Source organism: Pomacea canaliculata, linkage group LG5, assembly GCF_003073045.1.
Source record: "Pomacea canaliculata isolate SZHN2017 linkage group LG5, ASM307304v1, whole genome shotgun sequence".
NCBI classification, from domain to species: domain Eukaryota; kingdom Metazoa; phylum Mollusca; class Gastropoda; order Architaenioglossa; family Ampullariidae; genus Pomacea; species Pomacea canaliculata.
Genome location: NC_037594.1, coordinates 14611796 through 14636152, shown reverse-complemented (window position 1 = coordinate 14636152; position 24357 = coordinate 14611796). Strand labels below are relative to the sequence as shown.

General features: G+C 36.5%; 3 protein-coding genes across 7 annotated transcripts in view; 1 reads left to right on the top strand and 2 right to left on the bottom strand.

Annotated features, from left to right (window-relative positions):
- Positions 1–34: 34 nt before the first annotated feature.
- Positions 35–9070, top strand: LOC112565425. Its single transcript, XM_025240893.1, has 12 exons — positions 35–173; positions 815–1393; positions 3079–3191; positions 3426–3619; positions 4186–4265; positions 4582–4705; positions 4892–5000; positions 5252–5298; positions 5542–5647; positions 5822–6019; positions 6276–6367; positions 7307–9070. Exons 2-12 carry the CDS (start codon positions 984–986, stop codon positions 7424–7426), a joined length of 1593 nt encoding a protein of 530 aa, XP_025096678.1. The 5' UTR covers positions 35–173; positions 815–983; the 3' UTR covers positions 7427–9070.
- On the bottom strand, positions 5960–12226 carry LOC112565427 (protein PBDC1-like). 3 transcript variants are annotated; one of them, XM_025240896.1, is made up of 7 exons: positions 12085–12226; positions 11649–11708; positions 11319–11378; positions 10336–10476; positions 9674–9785; positions 8959–9070; positions 5960–7944 (listed from the first exon to the last, which is right to left on the bottom strand). In XM_025240896.1, coding segments are annotated over exons 1-7 (510 nt in total). In that variant the 5' UTR covers positions 12109–12226; the 3' UTR covers positions 5960–7943. The 3 variants fall into 3 exon arrangements, with proteins under 3 accessions (XP_025096681.1, XP_025096680.1, XP_025096682.1); XM_025240895.1 differs by lacking the exon at positions 5960–7944 and having other exon boundaries at positions 8919–9070; positions 12085–12225; XM_025240897.1 differs by lacking the exon at positions 5960–7944 and having other exon boundaries at positions 8923–9070; positions 11968–12109.
- A 2806-nt stretch (positions 12227–15032) lies between these two features.
- Positions 15033–24357, bottom strand: part of LOC112563758 — a 64921-nt gene continuing 55596 nt past the window's right edge. For all 3 annotated transcript variants that reach the window (XM_025238061.1, XM_025238063.1, XM_025238062.1), the window contains 13 exons: positions 24207–24270; positions 23300–23503; positions 22692–22794; positions 22114–22243; positions 21181–21320; positions 20724–20836; positions 19866–20036; positions 19360–19540; positions 18868–19067; positions 18506–18733; positions 18110–18227; positions 17060–17195; positions 15033–16812 (listed from right to left, as the gene is read on the bottom strand). In XM_025238061.1, coding sequence (XP_025093846.1) covers positions 16635–16812; positions 17060–17195; positions 18110–18227; positions 18506–18733; positions 18868–19067; positions 19360–19540; positions 19866–20036; positions 20724–20836; positions 21181–21320; positions 22114–22243; positions 22692–22794; positions 23300–23503; positions 24207–24270 — 1966 coding nt within the window. In that variant the 3' untranslated portion in view covers positions 15033–16634. The remainder of the gene's footprint in view (positions 16813–17059; positions 17196–18109; positions 18228–18505; positions 18734–18867; positions 19068–19359; positions 19541–19865; positions 20037–20723; positions 20837–21180; positions 21321–22113; positions 22244–22691; positions 22795–23299; positions 23504–24206; positions 24271–24357) is intronic.

Genomic DNA, 24357 nt, shown 5'->3' with positions numbered 1-24357 from the left:
TAATTTAGTAATTCTTATAAATCAGAAATATTCTGACGCTGTGATGGCCTCTACTCTTTGAGACTGTCAGTGTGGGCTGGGTTGTTAATGCTATTGGACGGTATCTCACAATCTCTTCATGGGAATATAAGTTCGTGATCTCTTCGAGGAGTTGTATATCTGTCAGTTTTCAGGTAGTTATATTTCACAATCAAGAGAATAAATAGTAAACCGTCGAGTTTTCGTTTTACTGTGGTAATCCCAATTATACCTTTTAGTAATGTTACCATTTCAGTGTACTTCAGTAAAGACTAATTAAGCTGTATCGATAAGTAGAGGAACAAGGGTAGTGAAGGGAAATCAGAGAATACAGCCGTTGAGCATGACAAGCATCTATCTTGAAAATAATCAAAGGAGGCAAAAATGAAACTTAACAAGAACGATTTATAACAGGCTTTCCGCTTAGGTTTTTTTGGTGATAAATATTAGATGATTTGTGGGCACCAAAGGTAAAATAGAAAATTTGATTGGATACCATTCTGGTATCCGTAAAGATAACTTTTTGATATCGAGCATTGCTTCAAGACTTTGTCTAATTATTAAAAAAAAGAAAGAATAATGTTCATTTTCATAAAACATTGTAAAAGATTAAAACCAGACAGTATGTTCAAACTTATAATATTACAAAGATTCAGGCATTGTCATATCAGGTTTATATCACAGTTGCAGAGTAACTGTCAGACATTAATAGTAGCATGACTGTATACAAATAGCATTTGGAAAACAAGCTGTAAAAATAATTTTCAATAACTTTTTCAATTGATCATCTCTGCAGCTCATATTTTGATGCACAACTTACTCAGATGGAGCTGCTACATACAAGGGGAGGCTGCCCAGGCATATCATCAAAACAAATGTGCATAGTGTTACACAGATACCAGGATCATGGATTCAGCTGATTTAGTGACTGAAACACTTTCATTTCTTGATGAAGCAGGATAAATATGGAAACATCTTCAGAAAAGTCATCCAAGGCTTTTTCTACTCCTTTGGAGATTTGTAGCAGTGATGGAACAACTGTTGTAACAACATGCAAACAAGAAACAGACATTGAATTATTTAATACCTGTGAAACGACAGTGACTTCATCATCAATACCAGTAGTGTTTAGCAGTGGAGGAAACATATCAGTATTGACTAGTAAAAAATCTAAGCTGGGAGCAGTTGAAGTGTGTGCAGATATGTACAGTGCAACCACACTTGAGACTGCTACTACTGTACCTGTGGTTCTTAGCAGTGAAGGAATAAGCATGGATGTTCTAGCTGACGTCACAGAGAAGTCAGACATCACATCAGCTTCTTTATCTGCATCCCTGATAAACAAAACTGCAGTCTTGGTAGAAACACCCCGAGGGTAAGCTGTTATCACAATTAAAGGAACAAGTTTATTATTGGAGGACCCATCACTGAGCATGTAGTATTAGCTCAAATGTACTATAGCTATACCTTCGCCAGCCATTACAAAAGTAATGGAGCATGAGAGGATATAGTTATGGCAATCATGTTTAAGTCGCATTGTCTCACTCATTCAATATTCTAACCAAAAATCCTAAACCTCACCCTCAAACTAAATTCTCACCCCACCTTTACCCCTAAAGTAATCTAATCCATCTAAATCCCATGTGTCTGTCTAATCAAATAGCTTCAGTCATATTGACTATCTGTATCATGCGCACTGACAGTATACTGCTTTTGTGTCTTAGTAGCACGTTTTCTATTGCTGGTATGGAAGTAATTGTAGGTATCTACGCCATTTTATTTCGGAAAGTTGCCAATTCCCATGTTTATTTCTTGAGAAAGTATTTATCACAGCCTGCCTCTGTTCAGGTAGGTGATACTGATGTTCCTTTTGTTACTTCAAGACGTAACCTAAGTTACATAATGTCTCATGACATGTCTCTTGATGTTTCTCACATCTGTTGTTCTGCATACTATGAGCTCCGAAAGATCAGCTTCACTCACCATACTCTGTCCATTTCAACCACCAAAATTCTTATCTGCTCATTTGTTTTGTTTAAACTAGACTATTGCTGGCTGTCCACAATACCTCAATCACAAGCTTCCTTCTTCTGAAAAACAGACAAATTTAATAAATGCATTTTCATGTACAAAATACTGACGGATAAGCTGTCCCTAGACTCTCTGTGGTATTTTCTTCCAATAACACTCAAAAACTTAATATTCCCATTTTAGAATAGACCTTTTTAAATCAAGTCTGAAATACTCAGGTGCATACTGTGATATAATCTCCCTCTCCATCTTTAACTCCCTGAACTGCTTTCGGCGCCATCTACCAAAAAACCTTCAAGAAAAATAGAGGAGGCCTCTAGAGATACCTCCCATCTTCAGGACTCATGTAAATATGCTTTTTTTTAACTACCACTTTTTTGCATATTCACCTTCCCCATTCCTTTATTACTTTGCTTTTGTTTACTACTATTCTTATAATACTTAATTACTTCAATTAGTTTATTCTTTCCCTGTAAAGGGCTAAATGGAATAAAGCATTTTCTTTCTTATTTTACCTATCGTTAATAAAGTGTTGTCCTTGTCATTGGTTTCGACGTCCTTTGCCTTGCTCTCTACACTATTTTACTGAAATCTTATCTGTCCACACCCTTGCCTAAAACCTACGCTCCTCATCAGACTCTTGCATTCTATCCCTCCCACAAAAACAGTCACAAACAGACAACAGATGTTTTCCCTCTGTGCTGCTAAGCAGTGGAACTCTCTTCCACATCACATTTGCCATTCCAAGACTACATTCTAATGTTCTCTTAATACATACCTGTTCACTAAGTACCATCCCTGAATTACTATTCATAGCTCCTTCATAATATTGTATAATCATGTAACAACTCCATCTTACACTGTTTATAGTACTTATATCCCTTCATCCATTTTTTTACATTCTACTCTTGTTCTTCATCTTTATGTTCATTGTGTCTATACATATCTCACCATCCACTGTTAGTGAGATCTTTCAAGTACACATTGTTATTATTATTATTATTAATAATAACTATGGATTTCTTTCAGTTTGGTATTGTCTGTGGGAAACGAAATGAGAGCTGTTGCTTACAGTAATCTTGCTGACAATGCAGATGTTCAGAACAGTCAGCTGCTCTCACTTGGCAACACGTACATTCCAGGTGTGCTTTTGATAGCCTCGTAGGCCACAGTGAAACATATTCTAATTGTTAGGACTTGTGTTATGCTTGTCTTTTTAAAAATTTAAACTCCATATTCCTGTGTTTCTTCTGTCGTATTACTAAAGCAAGTGAGTCCTTTGCTGTTCATCATAGTCTTTGTTGCTAAGGTAAATTGTTGAATAAAAGTTGTTAAAATCTTGTCTTTGCATCAGGAATATGAACCTTTACTTGCAGTTGCATTGCTGTCCCAGCAGAGTGGCTTAATGGAAGACCAAGGAGGAGAGGTTGTCTTTGAAGGGACTGGAGTTGCTGAGGTAGATGGCGATGGGATTGGTGAGCAGGATGGTCCTATTATCTGCACCAATGAGCTACCTATGGTCACTCAGCAAGTATTGACTGTACCAGCCTGTGATGCTGAAGAACCCAAGGTATAAAGCTGTCACAGATGTGTTGTTTTGTTTGACTGTTTTGTTAGAAGCCTTCAGAAGCTTAATGAAAGTGGCATATGGATTCCTGGGGTTTATCGACATTGTTTTACTCTGTTAGATGTAAATGATATATGCAACACAAACTTTATTGTTAAGAAGACCAACAGTTTTATTTTGTAGAATTTGTAGATCTTTGAAATACTTTTTGTAGCAGAGTTTTCAAGTTAATACGGATGCACTAAACTTTTTGGGAACTATATTATGTAATTAAAATTCTATGAACAAGGGTTTGCAGATTAAGCGTACTACTGAACAGAAATTTAGCTAAGTTTAGAATTCTTAAAGGTGTTACTTCCTGGATTAGCACAATTCAAAACAGTATCATTGAAAATGCCATCGACATTTTATTTTACTCAGCACTTTTCTTATAAACGAAGAAAATCCTTGGGTGCCCTTAGACTGTAAGCAAATTATAACTGAATATATTATCTTAGTTCAGGTCTGTGTTAGATTTTTTAAATTATCAAGATAGATGCTGCTTACTAGTCACTTTTTCTTGATGACAGAAGAAAAATCGAGGGTGGCCTAAAGGCAAGAGGAGAAAAGCAACTCCAGAAGTCTGTGGACCTAGAGCTCCTATGACTGGGTAAGCGGCAAGATTAGCACAATTGTCCATCTTATTAAAATTATTTCCTCAGGGATTGAATGGTTTTATCGCTCTTTCCGTGTTTGTAAGGCTTCTGAAAATTTATAAATTGTCCGCAGCAAAATCTATCAATACTGGTCTGAGCAGTGAGTGCAATCTATCTTGGTCTTGGTGTTGCACATTACAAATACCCATTATTATTAAATCTATACTGATTATGTGTTTTGTCATCTATCCGCCATTTGTTCGAGTTCTGTGATATTACCTTAGATAAGTGTCTTATTTTTAATGCTCCAGAGCTGTGCATTATTTTCAGATATGTGCTCTATGCTATTGACCGACGACAACAGATCAAACAAAGTCACCCCCACATTCATTTTACTGAAGTCACCAAGATTCTGGGTCAAGAATGGAGCAGCATGTCTCCTGACAAAAAGCAGGTATTTAGCTGAACAAATTTAAGAGCCATTGCAACTCTGTGCTCTTGCGCTTTCACTAGTTTGAAACATGAGAGTAAGCATGCTTATATATTAAATATGAGCTTATGCATGTATTTGCAGGTGCTTTGATATAGTGTTTCTATCATACAAGTTATGGAATGATGCATTGTTTATTATACCATTCAGAAATACCTTGATGAAGCAGAGAAAGATAAGCAACGTTACATTGAAGAGTTGCAGGCCTTTCAAAAGTCAGAAATGTATCAAACACTTATGAAGAAGAAAAAATTAAAAGGTAAGTGTTCAAATGAAGATGTGAGCTGCATTCATTTAAAATGCCTTCTTTGTGTGTTCCACTGACAGTAAAATCGCATTTTAACATATGTATAAAAGTACTCCCTCCCACACATGCTTCCAGAATTGATAGCAGTTAGCCTTTGAAACAGTTGGAAAGCATTCTAAAACCATCAAATACATGTCGTTACATTTATATAAAGTATGCTATTACCTACCAAATCTTAAAATTTTATTGATTTCTGCTAACAGATGGTGACCAGAGTGATGAAGCTGGAGCAGTATTCACAGATCTGGAGGTGGGAGGTTGTCTTCATATGCTTTGTCTTTGATCCCATAATGTTCAATAAGATAATCTGATGTCAAAGGACAAAAGTTAACTTTCAATATGAATCATTTTGGTCACCCAATAGGATCTATTTATGGGGTATGGGGGCTGCATACTGTTGTGTTCATTCTTATTTCTATAGTGTTAAGGGTCACCAAAGCTCTGAAGAGCCTGTTGTGATTTAATCAAAAAGCTACGATACTTTTCTTTCCAGGATGACACAGATGAGCTGCAATGCAAAGCCTGTAACCTCTATTTCAGCTCTCTCCACAACAAAAAGGAGCACATGCTTGGACGGCAGCATCTTCAAGTCATTACAGGTAAATTCTCAAAAAAAAAAAAAGGTATCAGGAGTGCATGCTTACATAGCATCTATATATTCATTTGATACTTGTTGACATAAATCAAAAATATTTGTAGCTGTGCCTGCAAATTTGTTCTGTAAGTTTCTGATGAAAATGCTGTTGATAATTTTTTTTTTCAAAATTTAATAGACAAACTAGAAAAAGAGTTAAAGAAACAAGAGAAGCAAGATGCAGCACTGAAAGAAAACCACTCAACTTGCGAAGATATAGTCTCACCAGATACCTCTGTTTTGCTTTCTGAGAACATGGACAACTCAGAGTCTTGCAAACTGTCAAGCCCAGTTGATGTCAACAGCTTTATTGTGGAATTCATCCAAAAGAACTATGGTAGGATATGGCTGTTCTTAGAAAATGTCTGCGGGATGAATTCATTCCCTCATAAGAGATTAAAATTACATAGCATTCTGTAACTGCAACAAGTATACTTGCTAATGTTTGCCATATTTATTTACAGACTGGTTATGTTTATTTTTCTTCCCTTGAATATGATCTTTCCATATTAGAGACAGCGTGATGATTCAAATTTGATACTATTTACTTGCATCATGGTACTAACAGCAACACTTTAAAATATTTCAAACAGGTCGAGAGCAGGAGATATTGGCCCTTCGTCAGTCACTGCGCAAATATGTACAAGATAACTGGAGCATATGCAAGCAAATTCAAGAGCTCAGGGTTAGTTAATGATCCATGCATGCATGTGATTGCAGATGTTGTTTTGCAAGAATATTAGGCAGAAGAACATATTCACTGTCACTGATATATTTACACAATGCTATTGTGTGAATGCTTACTTAAGCAATGCCTTAAACTTAGTGATCCTCTGTCTGAATCTGATTCAGAAGGATTTGTGATCATCATCAGTCCAGATTAATTTTTAACTTTAAGCCTTGGTTTTAACATTGGTCATGAACTAGGTGCAGGGTGCAAATAGGTTCCCATGATGTGCTATAGAAATCATTCATCTGTTAGGCAATCTTTGCAGCTGATTGACTAAGCTCTCATATCAAAAGAGAAGTTACATGGTAATATAAGCACTTTGTGAGAGTTCCAAAAGGTGACAGCATAGCTGCTTAGCATGACAAAATCTATGTTAAAATGTCAGTCTAAAGTAATGTAAATTTACCTGATATAGAATATAAAATAGAAAAGAGTAGTAAACTACAGTGTAGAGATCCTGAATGAGCTTATGGAAAGCCCATGCACCTGTCTACGGAGGACACTGGGAGTGACACTATTTACTGCCATTTCCATTTAACTAAAAGTTTTTAAAAAAGCAATTACGAAGCCATCTGCAGCATCATTAATTGCACCAGTTATATATGTCTGGGGAAGAAACGAAACTTACAGTATCAGATCAGCATGAGACTAGTTTGGTTTAGTCAGCTCTAATTAAAAACAGAGAAGCCTGAGCCAGATTCACACTGTGAAGAATCAGTTAAGACATCACTGTGCTGTTTTTATGTTGAATTGTTTCCTTTCACATATTTTGGATGAATAAAGTATTATTGTAATGCATGCCTATTATTGTAATTCATGTGCTGTATAAATATACTGTTCTCATCAGTTCTATTTAACCCATAGTGCTGTTGTATATGATGTATCTTCTTACAGGAATGTGAATCCAGATTGAGACAAGACATGAAAAACCTTACAGCACATACCTCTACTTTATCAGCACAGATCAACAATCTCAAGATGGTTCCAACACTGTTTGGCATTGTTGACTTTTGACCAATAGTGATACACATTTAACCGAGATTATTTTGTCATGCTTTTTATGCAAGTGCTATCCATTTCCAGATTTTGTTGTAAGCATTACCACTTTATTGTGTAACCTATGTTATGCAGGCATTCTAGGGGGCATCTTTGTTTACAGTCTATATATTGCAGTCAAAACAAAGCACGGAAAAAAGTCACCATGAACAGAAATTGCGATAACAGAGGTAGGATTTTCTAAGGTGACCAGACGTCCCGCTTTAGGCGGGACAGTCCCGCTTTTGACCTTGTGTCCCTCCTGCCCATCGGGCGGGACGCCCCGCCCGATGTCCCGCTTTCTGGCAAGTCCATCAAATGTCCCGGTTGTCTTCAAAAATCTGAATACCGTACGCTGATTCGCATCCACGCCTTTGGTTTTGGTTTTTGGAAAGGTTTCCCCCACCTCTTATTCGGCACTCTTTGTCAGTGATGAAACCATATCATCAGCACGCGTCCCGTTTTCGCTCCCGAAACGTCTGGTCACCTTAGATTTTCTATTTAAAAAAAAAAAAAGACCAAAAGTGTAAGATTTTTCTGGTCTAAAATTCTTTTTTTTTTAAATTTGGCTTACATTTTCTGGTTTCATTGTTTTTAGGTAGAAGTGTAGCTGAGTTCATTTACTTTTGTTCATAAGGTAACCTCTTTCTGACATGGTAAACATTTACTGCTTCATTTAATGTCATAACAATTGCTCCAATAATTCACTTGATGAATAGAAAAACAGTTTGCAGTACTGCTTGTAACAGAAATATTCACTTATTCAGATCTTAGGCCAGTGGTGCCCAACCTTTTCTTGCGGGAGGCTGCTCTGGACATGATCTAAAATCTTGTGGGCCAGAACATGGCAGTTTTGCCATAATCATGACGTTAAAAATGAAATTATGATGTCTGGTTAAAATGAGGGGGCTAGGATGTAGCACGCGTTTGAGCACCCCTGGTTTAGTCAGTATATTCAGCCTACTCCAGTTCAATCCAGTCCAAGCTGCACTGAACATGATTTAAAAATCACACAATGTTAAAAATGAAAGTATGTTGCGTCTTATTAAAATGAGCCGTACAGATGTGGTTGGTCACCCCTATCTAAGACACTTTGAATCTTGCTCTGTCCCTTACTCGTGTGTGTGTGTGTGCGCATGCGCATATGCTCAGTCAACTAAAGTGTGCATCTGTGTTGGCCATTTAGTTGCAATGTATTTTTATATGTGAGTCTTTGTGTAAACATGCAAGTCTATAAGAGTTTACATGCAAGTTGAAAGTTCATTGTACAAAGTGCCAAGAAAATTAAAAGAGTAAAAGTAATGCCATTGGGTGTTCTTTTTCAATATAAATTAAGAAATTATTAAATGGTGTTTATCAACAGTAGGTTCTCTACTGTTTTGATTGCTGTGTGCACAAAAAAAAGTGGCAGTAAAAATCTGTCAGAGGCAAATAATTTTTTTTCAACTTGCACACAAACAATACAAGAGACTCAGTGACCAGAATAATATATTATAGAAAAAGTTCACTACTAAGATCTTTGGTCTGAAGGTTTCGTCAACTTTCCATGTGTGTAACGAAGCTCATCATTGTAGCCTTCTCTGTTTCGTGCGATCTCAATAGCCAAAAACTGTACTCGCACACCTGTAACAAGCAGCAAATTGATATACTTGTAAAGCTAAATAAGTACTAAGAAAATCATTCTTTACTCTGGGAAGTTACGAAGAATTATCTTTCACCAAAGAAGAAACTTTACGAGTGGATTATTGAACCTTCTTGGCAACCTTATGAAAATATTTTACCAGTCTGTAAAGGTCTATTATAGGTAACATGCCGATTCAGTCCTAAAACTGTACGATCATGGTTATAACATTTATTGCAAACATTGTCAATGCTTTACACAGTGATGCACATTGTGATCATCAAAGAGCGGTCTAGTGTCGCAACGGTTAGCGCCTGTCACCAATACAGTGAAGGTTGGCTGCCCAGAGTTCATTTCTCATCTCGGGCACACTGTTCTTTCTCTGCATGTGGCATCTGTTTATAGGGCTGGCTGCCTTGCCGTAATATAGCATCAGTTGCTGGCACCGCGTAAAACACCAATTCCCCCCCCCCCCCCCCACATTGTGATCATACACTGTTGTACCATCACCTTTGTTTTTCATCATTATGTTCTAAATGGATGGTAGCAAAATAAAATACATAGAGTGGTAACAATAAGTCCATCAATATTATTGGAAAACTTACAAAAAATTGAGTTTTCTTGAGAGTAGTCTTCCTTGCAATTCAACCTCAGTAAAGTACCAAAGTTATAATCTTCAACTTTTTCTTTGAAATATTCACAGAACTCTCTCCATTTCTGTATAGGACAAGAAGAATCAATTCCACATTAATGATATTTTAAAACAATAAAAACCTGTGCCACTGCACCAGAGCTGATAAGGACTAAAGCTCATGGAATCGTCCTAAGACCACTTTCAACTAATTCAAGCAATTCACTAACAAGAAACACATAGAAATCAGTAATCTGCAAACATTCCACAGCATCTCCACATTTGGCTCTCATAAACAATGTGGTAGATAATAATGTAACAATGATTAATAAAATTGCCTTGTAACAAGACTTGGATAAAAGAAGACCAGAAATAACACGACTGCAGAGATTATACTTTCACAAACACATGAGTCATTTGGCTTTGCTGTGATGTAGCCTTAGCTGCTGGCTCAATGTGAAACAACAATTAAAAAATCTCAAAACTGTGAGCTAGTTATGGATCCAACAGGAATATTGAAAACCAAAATATTTCACTAATAATTAAATATTACAGACAAGCATTAACTATTTTGTGAATGAGTGGGCATTTGTGGTTTTAGAAGTGAAAAAAAAACATAAAAACAAGAGTGATTACCTCTTTTGATTCTGCACTTTTCAATTCCTTCTCATCAAGAACATCCACTTTCAAGTCGGGGAAAGTCTCTCGAAATTTTGTGTATATTTCATTATCAAGTGCTGTAAGTCGTAAAATGCGAGGTTCCACAGAAGTGATAAGCTGCAAACAGATGCAAGTCAAGTTGTTAAGTTTTTGAGACTTCCACTGAACTATGCCATGTCAAGAAATCGGTACATCTTAAAAAACAAAACACTTATTCAGAAAGATCTGATTATATTACTGCATGACTATACACTAACACGAAACAATCATGAAAGTTCAGCAAAAACATTTCAGTCAGAAAGCTAGAATTTTAGCAGAAGTGTTCCAGAAAACACAATGTAACCTTGTCATCCTAAACACGCATTTTTATAGCAATATAAAAATATTTCTTAATTATTCTTATTGCTTAGACAGATTACTTATAACCCTATACCTTACTTGAAGCAGTATATGCAGGGACCATGTTAGAATGAAGCCTAAAATATCTACCAAGAAATACTAACAGTCCAAAGCATCTGGACACAATGCATTATCAGGACCCACAACTTGCTGCAGCACGCTAACATTTTAGTTTCTTACTATTTTCTCATATCAATTGCTCAGTCAGCTTAGTTCACAGTATTGTTAGAGATCACTTCTATGATGGCGTACATCTAAATGTCATGTGTGCTACAGAATGTTGTGGGTTTAAATGTTGCTTAGTCCAACTGTAAAACTCAACAGTAAATGAGAACCTGATCATTCTTTCTAAGAAGATAAAACGCAGAGAAAGGAGTAAGTTGGGCTACCTACATGTTCTTCACTCATGAGTTGGTAAACCACACTAACAGCTCACTGTCCCTGCGTAGGACACCTTTACCTGTATTTGCACCTTCTTTAAACTCATTTTTGGGTATTCTCTCTGATGCTGTTATTAAGATTAATATAAACGGCATAAAAACATCTACATTTTTACTTACATTGAAATAAACTTCTGCATGGTCACTTGCCTTCATTGCCCACCGTAGTTCAATATCACTCTGGGAAAGGAAGTGCAATCACATTAAAAGTAATTTGTAAAACTTTGTTTGACTAACAATCATACTTATGTTCCTCCAGTAAAATATAATTACTTATGCAATTATGATTTGTGCAATATTATTTGAATTCTTGAATGTATTGGAGCTCAGCTGGCCATAATCTTGTTGTAACAGAGTAAACGTGTGCATATTTCCACAATATTAACATTTTAACACAAAATCGTTTTTGTCTTTTATTTTATGCTACTGAACAATGTAAACACAACCTACGTTGTTGCCAAGATTTTCGCTTGTAAGCGTTGAATAAACATTTTGCATTTCCCCTGCACTCTGAAACAAAAAGCATACAAGACTTTGCAAAAGAACGGATAATTTCTGTGTTGAGAGAGTGGGGGACCAGACTGGTTAAAAAAAAAAAAAAAAATCATATTGCCCTAGTGTTAGTTCAATGTCACCATAGAGGCTTCAGCAATCGATCTTATTAAAGATCACATCAAAACTAGCCGTCAGTACTAAAATTAACGACATAGATGTGAGTCATTTTGGGCAGTTTCTTGTAATAACAGCACGTCAATTATTAACACTATACCATTGACTATTGCGTCGTTACGAAGCTAAATGTCGCATTTGCACTGCTGTTACGTGCTATGTATCGCCAGAGATAGACAATCTAATTATTCTATTATTTTATACGAATAATTGTCACCAGTCCATTAGCTCCAAACGACATTGTGGCAATCCTTTCTTAAAGTCACTTTGTTAATCACCACAAACGGCGACGAACAACAACACGCTTTTTATCTCACAGGAAGTAATAGGAGTTAAGTCCCTCTTCAGTAGCCAGCAAAGATTAGTTTGTTATCCACATGGGGTCGGTCGATTCGACTATTTTTTTATTTAACCACGGCACGAGTCGATTTGACCCGAGCTTCTTTGATTGGACTACGACCACAGTCCTGATCGAGTAGCTTTAACCACAGACCTTATTTAATGTAGGTCTGTTTTAGATCGCAGCCAATAGTTGATTCGGGGGGGCTGGTCATTCGACTGCGGCGGCACGAGTTGATTCAACCAAATGATAATCTGCAATAATCTGGGACCGCTAACCGCTCTATTCGCGAATATATTTTTTAAATTTCGTTTTACGTAGTTGGTTTGTTGGTTTATATAGTAGGAAAGTGCTTCCACATTTCTACGATTTCGCACTATGGGTGGTGGTGGAGAGGGAAGGGGAGGAAACCGGAGTACCCGTACAAAACCCCTGACTCTCAGTCCTGTCACATACAGAGAGTGTCCCGAGACGAGATCTAACCATGTGTTTTAATACTACACAACCGGGCGCTCCTCGTTTTACTTAGTAACTTGCTTCCCTTCTTAAGGCCATAGGGGAGATAACCTATAGTTTACTAGTCCTAGAGCAGCAGTCACCTGTCTCCCCTAATTCATCCTATAAATTATTTATATAATTTCTTGTGGACTGTTGGAAAGGAGTTAATATTTGCATTATCACCAGAAATGAAAATTTCAGACCTCTTTGAATATGGGAAGTTCTAAATCAGTAAACGTATACCTGCCTTTCATTTTGCAAGAAACTAAACCTGGTTTACTGCAGTTTTAAATGAGATGGAGAAATTAGGAAAATGCTGACACTTGTAAATTCTCAAATAGTAAAGCATTCATATATCTTTTGGCGCATATTTTGTAAAAGTACTCTGTTGTTGTGTAAATCTTAGATCTTGCTACCATCAGTCTACCACAAAACTCGCATGAGAGGCGAGGACAGCGACACATAGAGGTACATGATCCATAACTAAGAATTACATGTAAAATAAAGTGTGGCAAGAAGCAGGGTTATTGGGTTATTGAAATAACAGGTGTGAATACCAGCCAAGATGCTATAGCAAGGTCAGATGCATTCTCATCATTTTTTCCTATTCATAGAATGTTCTGTATGCAATACAGGGACACTAATCATTAACAGCAAAAACAGTAATACTGTGGCAGAGTATGTATCAGTATTATCAAATGTATTTTCTACATTCTTATGTATTTCCTTGTCTTACTAAATAAAAGTTCAAAAAAAAAAAAATCATGCGTAATGAAGGGATAGATATCTCAAATTGTTTATTTAGATGAAGCGTAAGCAACACATTATTGCTGCCAGTGTCTGACTTCAAGATGCAAGACAAGTGGGGTTTTTTTTTTGGCACCACATGCAATATATAGGTAGAAACAGGTAGATCAGTTGATAGTAATAGGTTCTCTTTCCCTCTGCTGCAGAGTTGCAGGCCATGTTTTACATGCACATTTCTTCTTATAATTAAAAAAAAAAGATTTAGCATTATTTTATGTATTAGTCTAGTCCTTGTTACTCCTCGAGGAGCTTAGGGCCACAACACCTCGTTGAAGTGAGGCATGCTCATGCGTAGAAACTTCTAGTGTTGTTGAATGAATTAGCAGACATTTTCGTGGTATTTTTCTAAATCAAAACCAATAATAAAGGGTGAGTTGTATGTGTTTAGCTTTTTCATGTTATTTTTATTTAAATTCGACGTTTAGTTACTCTTTAGCAGACGATCAAACACCCACTCGCACAGGGATATCAAACAAAAATAGTCCACTATCCACATCACTTGCAAGCTATAATAATTTGAATCTAAAAGTTTCATTTGTTTATCAACTGTTAAATTTAACTTTGTAGTATTTTATTTCTTGTTAGGTTCAGTACATTCTCTTCGTATGCCTCGCTTCAACGATTCATATTGCTACACCAGCAGAACCGGTTTCGGGCAAGCCCCTTCAGTTGGGCCCATGTGGTTCCGATGTCCTTTAACCTCACTTTCTACTGGTCTTTTCCAAGTCTACTTTGGTCTCCCAACTCTTCTCTTCCCCTGAGGATTCCAGTCAAGTGCCTTCTTGGCAATGGTGTCAGCTGGTTTGCACAGGGTGTGTCCTATCCATCCCCATTTGTGCTTTTTGATGTCTTGGCTAGTAGCATTCTGGTTGGTTCTTTTCCACAGGCTGCTGTTGGAGATCTTTTCAGGCCATCTTATTCCCAGAATATGGCATAGGCATTGGTGGTAAAGGTCTGGAGCTTGTTGTTAATGGTGTTTGCCCTTGTTATGGTACTGTTGCGGTTTCTGTAACAGCTATTTTGTTGTTTTTGTTTTTTTTTACATGAGCGGGTTGTTAGCCCAAAGTAAAGCCCCCAACCTGGAAGGCCAAGGCGCAAAAGTTTAGTCTGGCCTCTCCCCTGACAGACCTTATGTTTACTACTAATTATTCTCATAGTACTAAATTACTTCATTTACTTAGTTTATTTTTCCCCATAAAAGGCAAGGGCTAAATGGGAAAAAAGCCTTTTCTTGCTTATTTTACCTATTAAAGAATTGTCAATTGTCATTGACCTGTTCGGCTTGGTTAGACCTGCCAGAGGCACAAGGCTCCTTCTGACATAGCTCTGTGGATCGACAAGGCACACAAGCCACCACACCACCACAAGGTAAGTTGCACTAACTGGTGGTGAAGTTTTATGTATGTGCGATGCATATTCCAACTTAAGTGAACTGAACATAGATTACAACAAGCATGTCAAACGTAGCCCGTAGGCCACATGCAGCACTTTGCAAACACACCTGCAAGGACATTCATACATTTTTATATATTACTGAAAAGTTTAATAACTACAGGAAGTTTGCCACAAGGATTATGGCAATCTTTGGTTTTACCTATGTATGAACAGTTGTTTTCCTTTGTGAAATTAGCAAACACTTTTCAGAGAATAAGACTGACTGATCAACACCTCTCATCTCAGAACTGAAGAGACATTTCAGCCAGACATAGCAAAATCTGTCATTAAAACAAGGTTCCAAGCCTCAGAACAAAACATTAAAAATAGTGATAAATAAATGTAAATGAACTGTGGTAATTTTTATACAATATTTTTGCTGCTGTTGCATACAAATCTGTGCTGCCATTAAATTTTTTTTTTTCTGTTATTAAACGAGTTCATTACTTTGCATTCATGAATGTGGCTAGCTGCTAAACCATTTGTATATACATTGTATGTTTATAAGTTTAAGTAATAAAAAATTTTCAGGCAATGGTTAATGCTAATGACAACCAAAAAGAATAAAGAATTCTGCAGTCAGAGAAAGGATATTTAATTTTGCTTTGGTAGACAGTTCTACAATGCATGATGATTACAACTACCTTTGATACAGAATGTGGCAAAAGGTACTGGAGAATGTTGATGAGAAATATACTAACAATGAGAATGTTAAAATAGTACAGTTGCATAACTTACCATGAATAATGTAACTGAATTGTACTTCAGACTATAAATGTCTGACGGACACTACTTATTCTTGATGCTTGTGTGAATTACCATGAATGTAGTTCATTTTCATAAAAAATGTTAAAACATAAACCCTACAGTTTCTTTGATATTATGTGTAGCAAATTTTATATTCTTAATACAAGTATTTCCCTTTTTAAAGATAAAAAAAATGGAATGAATATACTTTTCGGATAACACCAAAGATGTGGCATTAAAATATCGGTCACAGGTACAGAATATTTTCTCAAAACAAAGTTGAGAGATGTCATCACAAACTATTTTGCTTGTTTTAAATATATAGTATAATATGTGCATGTGTGTGTATTTATACATATATAGTAATACCTCATTACTTTTGATGCATTTTAAGGGCCTGGTAAATTAGTATTTGCAAATATACATTCACAATATAGGTGATACTTTAAAAATATTTTAGCTGAATATTCATAAAATCATTTCCAATGCCCTGTGGTTGCATATTATTAGGATATTTCACTGAAAATGTTGATTATATTGAGAGAGCTTTGAAAAGCTAGATATATAGAATGGATGAATGTGTGAGCATTGTCAAGTTTTAAAAAAATACAGGTAGTTTTTTGAAAAGGAAATGAAAAATTATGTAAACTGATAATTAACTCTATCTGTCAATAAAAGAAGATGTCCAAAATAGTGAATTTCAATCACACAAAGTTCTATTTATGACAAAGCTATCCTAAATTGGTGTTCAGAAAATAAAACTGTACCATTTAGAAAAAATGGGAAACTACATTTAAACTACATCTTCTTAGAACATTAAGAATTTGTCTTATGAATCTCGGCACGTATCCAGTTCGGTAATGGCAAACAACAGCCTTTCTCTGTAATCTTGATGCCATCAACACTGCAGGAAAAAAACAAACAAAGCAGTGACTGCTGTCTTAATCCTGATGTGGAATGCTAGGCGTAGCTTGCGTCACAGCTCGAGTGTGGGGTTTACCAGTGTTGAATGCCTTTTGCGGTGCAAATGAAGTTTCTGACAAAGATGAGCTGTCATCTGATAAACCAAGATATGGGGGTGGCAAGTCACTTTGCTGGTTGGCTTTGCGACGCAGACGCCTAAAAGGACCGGAAAAAAATGGTTATGGTAATGTTTTCAAATGACTGGAGGAAAGCCAATATAACAGATATATCTAATGTTTACAGCAGAACCAAAAATAAATACATTAATCCTGCTAGCAGAAATAAAATTTTAAGCACTTTGTGCCCAATTAAACATGTTTTTCACCATTCTCTCAAAAAAGGAGTAAGCATCATGCTATAGGTGTTTCAGAAGATGCCACAAGGAAAATCAAAAATTCCTTGCCTCTTGCAAACAATTCCAACAACAGTAGTGACGATAACAGCAAATGCTGTTATACAAGCAATGATGATAAGGATGTGAACTGTAGAGAGCAGATCCTTTTCTTTCGCTTCATTCCAGCGTACCTCACAGTCTGGAGCTGTTTTAAAAAAAATTAAATATAAAAGAAGATAAATAAGCCATGGATGTATACTAATATGTTACTGCAGTTGCTTGTACGCAAAGTTATGCTAATCATGTATTAAAAGTGTTCATCTGGAAGGGGAAAGACAGCAACTCATGGGGAGTGGGTGTGTGTTGGTTGCAAACAAATTCAGTTGTCTACCTCAAAGATTCTGCTAGATTTTCTTCTTTTTTATCCTAACAAGGCACAGAGTATGGAGTGGGAGATAATAATACAAAAACACAATGCAGACCAACATCACAGATATTGAAAATGTGAGCCATCTTCAGTTGATAGGGGCAGAAGAAAAGAGTTGAAAATATAATTGTTAATGTTATGACCGAGTGATTTCTTTTAATTTCTTCCTTACACACTCCACCTACCGTCCAAGTCAGATTATCTAGTTATGATGCACTTAACCTATACTGCAGTGTTTGAAACTGAAGTTTAAGTTGGTAAAATGGTCCTCCAAAATGGCAATGACTCAGCCACTCTTATCTCATTTTTATATTACATTTTAAATGAAGTAGCTATAATCAGTTCTGGAGCCTTTTGTCCCATAACATTCCTGGTGGAGACAGTGCACTTGGTCTAAGCTGTCAAGAAGAACACTGTGACAAATATTTCAAATTTTTTTCTGCAGTTGATATTTTAGATGGTACCTGTAAGGTCCAACAAATCAGTGAAGAAATGGTACATTACTTTAAGTGTGCCTGTCTCAGTAACACAATAATGAGACATCTGAATTGTTATCAGTATCATTAGGTCTTTACTTACAGATATTAAATAATAAAGGCCATGAATGCAAAAATGAAAACAAAAATTATTTTGCTAGAATCACTACCATAGCTATAAAAAGAATTTATTTTAATGATTATTTGCAGGCTTACTGTCTTTGTAGGTCCACTCTGTAGCTGATCGTGCAGGGTTGCAGTAGAGACAATTGTCTGATGAAGCCCCCTCTCCATTAAGATAGCAACGTCCTTGGATCTGGCAAGCATTCTGTGCCTGTGTATACAATGCAATGCCACTTAGCCATATCTCAAAGCAGTCTGAAGATAATGAAAAAAACACTTACTACCTTGCAGAGTTAGTACCTGAAATTAATGTTTATCAGTTTTCTTACCTGTATAAATGCTTGCAGAATATCTTTGAGCTTTCAACAGTTTTCAAACTACCCCATTTAATAATTTAACCACAACAGCCTACAGTCATATACAATCCCCATGCACAAGCATGCGTACATGCAAGGAAGATCATGTGCCTGTATCTGCAACACAACTCACCCATTTCTGACAGTAGTTGGTGCTGGAACTGCATGTGTAACAACGTGGATCATATGCACTAATCAGCATTGCTGATGTTGGATTCTGACCATCATTGCTAATAGCAACTGCCACTGTCTCCTGAGCACTTGTGCGTGGCCAAGAGCACTGCACAACTGATGCTGTCATAAGCTGGGCCTTTGTCACCGACACTGGGCCAATGCTCTGATATGCACCAGAGTGATCCACCTAGAATAATTTTAAACACAGTCTTGCCATGAAGTACACACTCAAGTACTCAAAGTAAACTCTAGCCAAGGTTTTATTATTGCAAATTAAACATAAGAATGAAAGATGGATCTAGGAATAGGACTTTCCATCACCTCTACTTTTTTAATGTGGCAGGCCAGGAATGGCGATTCCACCAACTGACTGGCAGAGACGAAGATATCTTCACAGCGATTGGAGTCTGTGATATAGCAGAGGTTCCCATACACAAGAGAGTGGTTTGTGGGCACAGGTAGTTTTGCACGCTGATAGGCACAGTCTCCACCCACATAGCCAGGCTTGCACTCACAAACACCTGTTGAAGAACAGTGAAAAGAACATAATTATAAGGCAGTGTGTCACAACAGTTATTTTCTTTCTAGCCTGGGAATAAGGTCTGAATGTATGTTTCCTTAAATGGACTCTGTAAATTCTGCTGATTTATGTTTATTAAGAGTATATCAAAGGTATTCTAGTAAATAAGAAGAGATTGGCTAGCAGCATTGCCAAAATATGGACTGTGACTAGTCCATAACTAAAGGTAGCTATCATACTTAATCATCAGGTCTTTTTTCATTAGAACTATGTTGAAATATCCCAATTCTTGCCTTGGCGGCACTGTCCATTGCCACTACAATCAGCAGGCATGCATGTGGTGTCCAGAAACTCCAAGACTGTGTCACGAACAGAGTTCAAGCCGAAGTAGGTGATATTGCGTATAAACATCATGAAGCACACATACTCTGCATGCTTAGTAATTGATGTCAGATTAGCCGCTGTATCAGACACCTAAAGATTATGACAAGAGAGAAAAATGGCTGGCAATGGGAACAAAACTAATTATTTTCTAACATAAATATTTGAGGCATTATAAACTAATTGTTGACAATATATCAACAGTAAACAGCTATATGGCAAAATTTTCTGCCTGTCAGCATGTAAATGTCACTTTTGGTCAAGTGCTTTTATTTATAAAATTAGAATGATAAAATATAATGATCCCATTTTTATAGTCAAATTTTATTACTGCTCTTGGGAAATATGCATAGTGTACTGCAGAAATGTCAGAAAATGCTAAGAGAATGATTTAACTGGATCTGACAAAAGAACGTACTCTGATCTCCTCCATGCACACAGTGAATATGTCAGCGTATGAATAGCTCCCATTGGCTGCCAGTACTGCCTTGTCACAGTAACGTAGGTTGCTGGCTTCAAGCAGAACTTTTTCACAGCGTTCTTTAGCCATAGCTTGTGTCCAGTTACTTGGAGTGGGCCATCCAGGAACCTGCAGGTCATCAATGATTATTGTCTGTATAAGGCACAGCTCCAGAACAAGAATACACATATGAAGATATGTCACACAATTATACATACATAAAGACATACAAACGTGTATATGCATGCACGCACACACACGTACCACACACACATGCAACCCATAAACAAACTAATGCTAAGCTAAAGAAAATAATGTTAAGAAATCCAGTAGAATACATGTGCAACATAATCTTATGAGTCCTTGTGCCTTTTATTCATGGTGATGGCTGTCTGCATAAAGGAAGTGTAATGATTATATGTGTTATTTAGCCAGAAAGCCTATGATCATCACACATTTAAGTGACCTTTAATATGTGGCAGAGCTGTAAAGAGTGTGCAAAACATCTTATTTTACACAGTTAAGTGTACAAAATCTTCATTTAGAAACCCTTGATAGACAGCACTAAATGAAAGTTATTCTCAGTATTATGCATATCTTTTACCAAGCCAACAGAATAAAGCACCGATGCACAAATAAGAAGACAGAAGATAAATGGCCGAGTCCAATATAATCATTTGTGGATGCTGAAACTAGCATCAGACGTACTTCTGATGTACTTTATGTAACTGTCATGCATTGATAAAGGATATTTTGTATTAATGTTTTTAGTATTGTTTACTCAATTTATCCTCTTTTTATTATCATAGTCCTTACAATCACTGGTGACTCTGCAGTGGAAGTGTCTTCCACAGCTCTTCGGCGCCTTCCACCAGGTGCTGACTTTGACTGCTCACTGGCTGCTGCCAGAGCACTTGTTATGTCAACTCCTGCAGTGCACAAACCTTCAAATTGATTTTTCAGTGGGATACAAAAATTCACACATCTTGAATATGTAAGGTTCTCTGACCTGAGGCATTGTCAGCCTTGATGTGTAAAGATTTCTAACCAGAGGCACTGTCAAACCTAATGTAACTATAACACTGTAGTAGTCATTATACACACAGATCTAGTATTACATGTCTCAAGTATCAGGAAAACTACATTACCATGAAATAAGATTTTAGTGGTATCATAGCCAATGATCTTTATCCAAGGTGTAGTTGTTGCTAATTGATTTAAAAACTTACTTAGAAAAGCAGCGCAGGATAAAAGTCTTAGCCTCTATGCTTACCTTGCACATAATCACATGTTGCTACACGTGTGATATGGGAGCACTGTGATGCATCTGTGTTTGAAGCCAGACAGCTGCAGGTAGGTGCCAGATCACTGACAAAGCCTGATGCCGTTTGTGGGACTTCATTGGGGTCAATACTGAAAACCCAGAAAGAAGGAGGCATGCTACATAAATATAATGACCTGCTGGTTGTTCAGTGACCTCATGACCTCTCTGTTGGGTTTTTACTGAGAGAGGGAGGCACCGTAACAACACGGTCTAGAATATTCATGGTAGGAGAAAGTGGAAAATGGGAAGGGACGGAAGCCATTCTAAAAGAGTTGTAGAGGTGGGAGCATCACCCCACCATACAGTTAAGGATTTCTCTTGTGAAAATTTTGCCTTAGCGGGAACCATCAACCAGTATGAGAATAAGAGCGGCTGAAACCCACGACAGTGTTAACTTGTGTTTAGTATTGTGGTGAAACTGGGCAAGAAACCCACATCTCCCTGTTACAGGTGCTTATCTGAACTTGCCTTGACATTCTATTATGATTGCATGATTCACTAAGGAGAGTGTGACACTTGAGATGCATTGTTATTTAACTTAGAAAAGTCATAAAATGACTTTTGGTCTGTAATTATTCGTTTGACTGATGCAGGACTTGTCATTCTGTGGCACAATGTACGATGTAAAATGGTAATTAAAATAGTTTAAAAAAAAGGAATTAAATGATTGAAGATAACATCACATCAACTAGTTCTAAAAATTACATTAGAATATACCAATTATGATTTTTTTTGCAGTTAAGAAGATAATAAATGATACTGATCATGTTGAAAAAATAATGTTATAAAATATCTATCTTGACTTAAAAGGTGGTTGGAAAATTAAAAATAATTATGTCTGCTTATTAAGCTACTACTATAGTGCTGCATTACAAAACAAACCTCCAGGCTGTGATGAAGCCAGATGGTGACAAAACTCCATACTGCATGTCATTAGCTTGTGTTGTGTAGCGCTGTCCATTCGGTTGAACAAAATCATTGTATGCGTTTTTATCATATCCACCACATAGGCCTGCAACCATATGATGGAATTTTGAGGTCTGTACATTTTGAAAAAGTCAAATTTTAATCAAGTCACTGATCAGTTATGAAAAAAATGCAGATAAAGTAATGTCTACATTAATGAGAGTTATTAAGTAATATAGGTGCATTAAAAACCTACAAAAGAAGCAAGAATATATACACGTTTTGAGAGGTTGAAACAAGCATGTCACTATTTCACTCAAGCTTGTCTTTAATTAAGTATGATTCAAATATTTCTATATCCCTTCTTTCTCCAAATTAAATTTACTTTACATGGAAGTGAAGCAAAATAACAGGGGCTATACAATTATCTGTATTTCTTCATCACTCTCACTATCATCATCAAAGTGGCTACTGGCATCATTGTCATTTCATTATCATGAATCATATAACACTGTACATAATGTAATAGGGGCAAGAAAAACTGAACAAGTCACCTTCTGTTTTGCCAAAGTCTAAAGTTGATGCAACAATATAGACCGTCAGACCAAAAGAAGAAGTTTGCTTAATTTGCACAATAGTACCTATTGAAAACACAATCTGGCACAAAAAAAAAATTGAATCAATCTTTTATATACTTTTCATATCCATCTCTGATACTACCCAATTACAACCCCCACAAAAATGCTACATGATGAATTATTGTTATTATGGGCGGGAAGCACAAGAAAAAAAATTGAACAAAATGTTTTCTAGCCTTTAGCTTCATCTTAAACATCTGTGTCTTATAAGAATCAAAGAAAATGTTAAAAGCATAGAAAAAATATAATGAAGAAATAAAGGCTATAATAAAAAAAACTAAGAAGATAACATATGAAAACTATAGTAGATGATCAAGAAACCATTTTAGTCCTTTAAGTTTTTGGTCCTTTTAATAAGATATTCTTAATTATAGGGATACAGAGCCATCAGGTTCAGATAGACAAATGACAAATCTAAAATGTAGAAAGGACACTTATTTCTCTAGTGTTAATTATTAATTTGGTACAGGGAAAGTGCACATTTTCACATCATATAAAAATAAGTGAAACAAATAAATTCTTACAACATATCCAAAATCAGGAGTGCGGTACACAGAGATCTGATCATAGTCTCCTGATTTAGTCATGGTCACTGATATATCTTGTGGACGGCTTCTTGTGGCCCCAGATAAGCAACGGTTGAACTCTATAGATACATTGGCATTGCCAACCTTAACAGCACATGTGTAGACAGCTGTAATGGTACTTTTCTTCACTGTTATGCTCACCTGAAAATTTGCAGGCAAATTAATGCTCTACTTAGGAGGCTTCTTTTGAACAATGGTTTAAGATTGTGCAAGATTTTGAGAAGCAGCAAACTATCAAAAGAACACAAGATATTTCATACATTTTATGCCCCTTCAAACTATCTAACCTCCACAATACTTTAAGCAATGGCTCTTGTAGTACATGCATCCACAAAAGGCGCAACCCAGTCAAGGCATGCAAGTAATTCCTTTCTCTCACTCTCTCAGACAACTAGCAACTCTTTTTACAAATAATGGATTCTCAACCTGTTGCAACTATGACTATGCTGCTTCATCTGTCCTTTTCCTGACCTTTACAGCAATTCCCATCATATCCATCATACCAAAGTTACTGTCATCTAGATTGTCTGACCACAAACTTGTATTGATGGACTGCTTGCAGACAACTCTTTTCAGTTAACTACTAGAACAAGGCTGGTGTGCACAAAGCTTTTGGCTTAGTCACATTTATGCTTGAAGCTCACCAAGACTAACAGCTGAGAACTTCGCAAGAGGTTAAGCAAAAACAGACATCACTCCACCAATACACGTCTGTGGTCTGACAAATTAGCTATATAGTCAGCATCACACTCAAGTACTCAACAAAGACTATTTCTTTAAATTTTAATTGAGTTCTTTCCTGTCTCTTTGTATATGATACATTTGCATCCTGAAGAAAACTTACAAATGTATGATGAATTTTGTTTCTATACATCATAAATGTGCCGGTTTCGAAGCAGGAGTAACCTCTGAAAATGAAGGACACAATATTATGTCTGATGGCATTCCTACATCCTCCACACAATTTTTAAATGTTCAAATGAGCTTGGTGATAA